General features: G+C 38.9%; 1 protein-coding gene across 1 annotated transcript in view; it reads left to right on the top strand.

Annotated features, from left to right (window-relative positions):
• Positions 1-6,989, top strand: part of DSCC1 (DNA replication and sister chromatid cohesion 1) — a 15,887-nt gene that overhangs the window by 3,696 nt on the left and 5,202 nt on the right. Inside the window, exons 3-6 of the mRNA XM_009277253.2 lie at positions 335-469; positions 3,591-3,681; positions 5,019-5,157; positions 6,138-6,190. Coding sequence (XP_009275528.1) covers positions 335-469; positions 3,591-3,681; positions 5,019-5,157; positions 6,138-6,190 — 418 coding nt within the window. The remainder of the gene's footprint in view (positions 1-334; positions 470-3,590; positions 3,682-5,018; positions 5,158-6,137; positions 6,191-6,989) is intronic.

Below are 6,989 nucleotides of genomic sequence, written 5' to 3'. Positions count from 1 at the left end.
TTAGGAGGAGAAGAAATGTTGATGGGGACTGCAGGAATACATCCCATGATGATATTCTGTCATTTACATGTAGAGATGAGTTGTTCCCTTTGTCATATGCACTACGAACATATTTTTATCAACCAACAGTGGATTTTTATTCTTCATTGCCTGCAGTAATTTTTTTTTATTGAAAAGATAACAATGATTGTTTCATCTTTAAAGTAATTATCCTATTAATAAATTCTTGTTCGCAGTGACTAGATTAATAGTTTTTGCTGATAATTTTTGGTAAGCTTCTTTGAATCCAAATGGTAGATTAAAATGTTTTAAGAGTCGCTGTTTTTTCTTGCAGATTGCTGGCTTCTCCAATAACTATTGGGAATTAAGGAGATGTCGACCTAAACTGAAGAAACTGAGGAAGCTTTTAATGGAAGATCCATATGAAGGGCCAGATAGTCAGAAAGATCAGACTTTGGCATTTTCAAAGGTAAATCAGCTATGTAAATTACTTTCTTGTAATTGGTAATGGGCAAATTAAAGTGAAGATACATTCTTAACTAGAAAAATACCTTTGCTCCCATGTTTCACAGTGCTGTTTTGAGTTAATTTTTTAAGCCTACTATTCTAAACAAGTTGGTAATTATTAGCACTTCCACTGAGTAGCAGGTAAGCAACCTTTTTTTTAGTAAAAAAGAGGAAAAGGAAGGACACCGAAAGAGACTGGGGATTTCCCTTTTTATGTGGGGAGTTTCTTGAAGACAGTCTTCAGAACCTTTTATAAATTCCTTGAGAGTTATATGACTACTAAGATATAATGCACCCTTTCCTCCTTCTTGGGGCTGTCATGTATGAGCTAAGTAAAAGGTCACAGGAGACCCAAGTACAAGTCACTTGCCAATCAGTAATTTATTGTGACAAGGAGAAGCAGGGAGTTGCAGAGAATGATGAGGATGATATAAGGCAGAGAATAAGACTGACATTACAAGAAGGGAAAACACAAAATCCTGTCCTGCTGCCCTTTTATGTTTCCAGGAAATCCAATTTAGAATCTAAACAGTAATGGAGAGACGTGGACTGTGCAGCATATGATCTCAGATAAAAGGCTTATAAAAATCCTGGAGTTTTGTTAGTTTGGTTGGTTTTCCTTTTGAGTTTAAAAAACAGAAATGGTTGCTCCAAAGTATTTTACACTGAGACTTGGTTGAAGCCGATCTGTTTGTGCTTGCACGTATAAACATAGACGTTACTTTTCTCCCTTGGAGAGAAATGCTGCCTCTCTCTGGATGATTAACAGTCTAATTTCTGATAAGTTTCAGAATCTTTCCCCCAGCATTGCCTTTTCCCCCTTTCATTTTTCCTACCTACTCTGTTCTAGGCATAGAAGGGCATAGCAGCAAAATAAGGGATGGCAGAGGGAAAAGGGCTTAAATTGTCACCAAATTCCAAGCGTTGACAAAGGCTAGCAACACAAAAAGATATCATATGCAATAGTATTTACTGATAATATTAAATTAATTTTATAAAAACATGTCAGTGTCTCCCCAAACATTAGTGCCTAGTTTGAGGACTGATCTCCATTTGGTTTGAAGGAGAATGTTTCTTGTATCAGCTTACTAGAGAACAACTAGATATATCTGATAAACGTAGATGAATCATAGCTATGCCACTGGTGGAACTTTAATCTGAAAGCTCTCCATGGGAAAGCTCTCTTTCCTATGGGACTAATTCTCACTGGAATTCCAAACAATATGTGCGTAGTAAAAATTTTTGCTGTGTTGTTTGCTTACACTTAATATTTATTGGGTGCTGGCAACAAATAAGCCATCTTTAATCTGTTTGAAAACAAATTACTATGTTTTGGTGGCTTACTGTAAACTTCTCATGTAAACTTTGTACTGTGTCATACACAGAGAACTACAGGAAAGGAACCATAAGGAAGTATAGCACTGTAAGGAATTACTGTAAGGAAGCCTGATGCATAGTGATGTGATTTAGCAAACTACAGGAAAACTTAGAAACAAGCTGGTACGCAGCTTGCTCAGGATGCACCAGATTAAAATCCTGGGTTTTACAGTGAGATGGCAAGGCATATTCAAATGATTGAATGCGTCTGAGTTAATGTGTGTAATATATTTCTTATCCTTTTCTGGAAATTGCTGGTACGGACATGATGCAGGTCAACTCATCCCATTTTATGTTTGCAAGGGTGATGCAGCTGATAAAAGCATCATAGCTGAGAGCAGTGCTTTCTTATAAAAGCTGTTGGAGTGCTAGCCGGGCCTCAGAGGGGGAACAAATGCCAAGTACTCCTGTGCAGGGTCTTATCTGAATGGCAGTATCTAACTCTCAAACACACTTGCATACTGATCTGGGGATATTTTTGCTCCCAATTGCTAGCAGTGTTTTTTGAAGTACTGTATAATATGGTCATCCCTTGCTGAAATACTGATGAGTTCAGTGCTGCTTAGCCTGATGATGTTTCAACATACTGTCTAATAGGAATGGCATAGCAGGAAGAGGAGACCTTTCTGTATTTATTAAATGTTTTTTTAACATGTGGATGTTCCAAACTTAGTGGTGTTCCATTTGTGTTCTCATAGTCTAATAGATCTTAAGTACCTGATCCAATTTTTTTCTTTTTTGATAGGAAATATTCTTACGCTATAATCAACAAAACTTTAGTATTAGAGTTGATTAAAAAGGCTGTAAGGTGAATAAAGGAATTGATGAAGCCCTGTTTCCTATGGATTTAAGCCTGGTGTTCCTTCCCTTTACTTCACTCTTCATGATACCTTCTGTTCCTCCCATGTCTCCTCAATCTTTACCACAGTATTCACAGCACCCTCCCATCTCACCAAGTAACTGTGAGCAGAAGCAAGGAGCTGTATGTGCTGTGGCTGGGTCTGTGCCACATGTCTGCCAATTGGTTAGCAGACACCAAAACACAACACATAACTGTTGAGGTCATGTGGGAGGAGGCTTTCGCTCAGTGGAGGTACTAAGTTGGAGTTCTGACTTCTGTCCAGAAGTGATAAGTGATTTTTGGTTTGCCTTTTCTTTGAATCTCAAAAATTAAAATAAGTGATTTAGGAAAGACAGAACACATTCACTTTTCATTCTTGCTGTGATACTCTACTTACGATGCCTACTTGGGCTAGTTTGACATCCTGGGAATACAGGTATATTACTTATGCGTGGCACAAAGACTTCCCTGTAGTTAGATTGTTTTATATTGAATAACCCTTTGAGAAAATGTTGTAACTTACAGGAAAAGTTTCAGAGTGTGGTAAACCTTAGGAAATTCAGAGTCAGGGAAAAACCCATCAATTTTCTAAGTGTTTCTTTCGTTATATCTTACAATGTATTTAGCATGCTTGCTGAAGCAAAGGAGGAGTAAGGGTAGCCTGTTTTATTTTCTTCTTTTTTTCCCTTGTTGCAGTATACAACAGAAGATTTGTTAAGTCTGATTCAAGCAAGAAGAAGAAAAACCCATCAATTTTCTAAGTGTTTCTTTCGTTATATCTTACAATGTATTTAGCATGCTTGCTGAAGCAAAGGAGGAGTAAGGGTAGCCTGTTTTATTTTCTTCTTTTTTTCCCTTGTTGCAGTATACAACAGAAGATTTGTTAAGTCTGATTCAAGCAAGTGAAGAAGAAATACTGCACCAATTGCAGGTTATAGATGCCTGCAAAATTGAAGGTATTAATATCTAAAGAATATTATTGCCGATGAGGAAATAACCCTGTTTTTTTTTTTCCCCAAAAAACATCTGTGTCTCCTTTTTCTAAGGCCCATTCCACTTCCTTGTCTTTCAAGGTGCAAGTTACTTCCAAGTACTAAGATCTGCTTCCATATTTCCTATATCCTTTGCTGCTGTGAAGCTGATCAAAAGGGTAAAACCGAGCAGGCATTGACCAGTCTGGCTCTTCTCAGGGTAATTCCTTCTTTGCTGCTACAAACACTGGCATCAGAGTATCCCATCCGTAGCACGAATATTTTTTGGCTGGTTGCCCTCTTCATGGATGAGTGGGTACTGCTTTCTGCAGTTCTAGAGGCAAAAATAGCTGATCCTTAGGTAACCCCAGCCCTTCCATAGTCCTTTCTTCCTCCCAGACTGGGTTTATCTCAGAAGTCTTCCTACCATGTGAGGCAAGGCTAGAGCAAGTGCCTCACCTTGGGACAGGTCCTACTCATCCTTTACTTGGCCAGGCCCAAACCTTCTCCTGGATACCAGGTGACAGCAGTCCTAGAGTCACAGAATAATATAGGGCAGAACTGAGCTCTGGAGGTTATCAGGTCCAAACCCCCACTTTAGAACAGGGCCAACTTGGAGCTGGCTGCTCAGGGCCTTGGCTGGTCAAGTTCTGAGTGTTTCCAAGGATGGAGATCACACAGCCTCTGTCCAGGCTGTTCCAGTGTTTGACTCTCTGCAAGAGGAAGAAATTCTCCTAATAACCAGCTGGCATTTCCCCTGTTGCAACTTGTTGCCTCCTGTCCCATCACTGAGCACCAATGGGAAGACTTCTACTCCGTCTTCTCTATACCATCCCATTAGGTAGGTGAGGACAATCTCACAAATTACTTTCCTTGTCATTTACAGCTGCACAGCACCGTTGTACCAGATCTGTGCTTTGTCACATCTGGATTTCTGTGGACTTGGCTGGACCTGAACTGCCACTTTGCAGGGCCAGTGCAGCCAGTTCTGTTCATGCAGTTCTGTGCCTGAATTAATTATTAGTTTTTCCAGGTCTGATTCATCTTGGGATGGGATTTGTAGTGTCTTTGTATCTGTAGCAATTAGTCTAAATAAACAATAATGAATAATTGAGATAATTTTATTTCTTTCTCCTTTACATTTGCTCTTACTATTCTGTTCTTTTTCTCAGTTTTAATCCTGAAAAGGAGAGAATGCTGTCGCTGTACTTTGTAAAGGTGTGACCTAAGTGTCCAGACTCCTGTAATGTATCTTCAGGGCAATAGCATTAAGGTGTTAATGTTTTCCTTCTAACACTGTTTTGTGGTTTTCCATTTGGCAGGATATTGGAGAATTCTAGAATTTGACTATGAGATGAAACTCTTGAATCACGTGACTCAGCTAATAGACTCAGAGTCCTGGTCTTTAAATAAGGTTCCTTTACGTACCTGCCTTGAGGAACTTGGATCTTTAGAGCCCACGTAAGCAATTGCTTTTAGTACTTAAAGTTGTCTACAATCCGTATTAACTATTACTAATTGCAATCATTATTAATTATTTATTTGAATTATAGTCTTATGACTCTAGATTCCAGTTACCATGGTGTTAATGATATATTTTCTTTGGCTCTGAAATATACAAGGGCATTAGTAGTTTAGACAGACAGGTAGTAAACTGATTTTAGTGTCTATTAGTAATATTTCCCTTGATTCAGTAGTAGAAACATTACTGCTGAATTGCAAATGATGGAAGTAGCATGCACTTAAGCCGTAAATTGCTGACCATCTTGAAATACTTGTTCAGAAGCTAGCCAAAAATGTTTAGTTTACCTCTTGTGTAATATCTGAGATGGTGGTATATTTTCTGGTATAATACTGAATTCAGATCTTGAGAGTTTTGCTTGTTGTACTGCCATTTGGAGTAATGAAATAATTTAAGGCTACCATTCAAACAAAGTCTTAAGTTTACAATATGTAGTGTTTTCTCTTTATTTGGCTTTTGGCTCAAAAAGAAATCTTGCTTTAGTATTAGTGTCTGCAGTTAGGTTGTAATTTTATGCCAGAGGTCTAGAAAAATGCCTGCTATTCAGTAAGGGATAATTAACTGCCAAATTTGTGACTTGAGTCACTTCTCATTGGAAAGAAATGACATTGCAAGAGTGTCTCTTCCTTATTCTCCTTATGTATTTTAGTCTTTGCTAGTTATAACTAGAAAGTGAAGAGACTTCTGGGGATGACACACTGAATTAACTCCCATCTGTCATGTCCCCTTTTATCCTCTCTTAACTTACTTCTAAGTTTTTATCAATTTGTTCATTTCAGCTGTGAAGACGTGTTCCATCCTCCGTTCTCCTTGATTTTTTACTTTACCTGTTCCTTCCATCTTCTTCTTGGTAAATGTTTCTGTAATGTCCTAGTGAACAGTTTTAAACCTTGATTTCTGATTTTTTTTTTTTTTTCAGAGAGATGATAGAACATATTCTTTTAAGCTATGGAAGGAAATACATTGATGACGGTAAGTTTGGGAAAGTGTGCATATTTTAATTTTGCATAAAGGAAATAGTTATTCATGAGTAAATGCAGATTTTGTGAGGATGGCCCAAACAAATTAATTTGCTACAATGACAGCAAAAGGAGGGAGCAAACAGTGAGCTAAAAATCTGTATAATTGTTAGAGAAAGTTTCATAGGAAAAAAGGACTATTAAACTGTACGAGACACTGGGGAAAAATCAGGAACTATCAGAGGTACCTGAAGCGATTTATTAGGTGTCTACAAGCCATAATTTTGTGACTAAAGACAGATCACTAGTAAAATTTAGATGGAATCTTTCTTTAGATACCCTAGGAGGTCTCAGATGTTTAAGCAATTAATTGTGCTATTGTGAATAGTCAATGGCATGTAGATCTCCCTGAATTAGGCTTGCCAATGTGACGCCCATCTACAAGAAGGGCCAGAAGGAGGATCCAGGGAACTACAGACCTGTCAGCCTGACCTTGGTGCCGGGGAAGATTATGGAGAGGTTCATCTTGAGGGTACTCACAAGGCACGTGCGGGACAACCAGGGGATCAAGCCCAGCCAGCACGGATTCATGAGAGGCAGGTCCTGCTTGACCAACCTGATCTCCTTCTATGACCAGGTGACCCGCCTAGTGGATGAGGGAAAGGCTGTGGATGTGGTATACCTGGACTTCAGTAAGGCCTTTGACACCACCTCCCACAGCATTCTCCTCAAGAAGCTGGCGGCTCACGGCTTAGACAGGTGTACTCTGCGCTGGGTCAAAAACTGGCTGGACGGCCGGGCCCAGAGAGTTG

Source organism: Aptenodytes forsteri, unplaced genomic scaffold (assembly GCF_000699145.1).
Source record: "Aptenodytes forsteri isolate BGI_AS27 unplaced genomic scaffold, ASM69914v1 Scaffold49, whole genome shotgun sequence".
Taxonomy (NCBI): Eukaryota; Metazoa; Chordata; class Aves; order Sphenisciformes; family Spheniscidae; genus Aptenodytes; species Aptenodytes forsteri.
The sequence above is the reverse complement of the archived record's forward strand: the minus strand, read 5'-3'. Positions and strand labels throughout refer to the sequence as shown.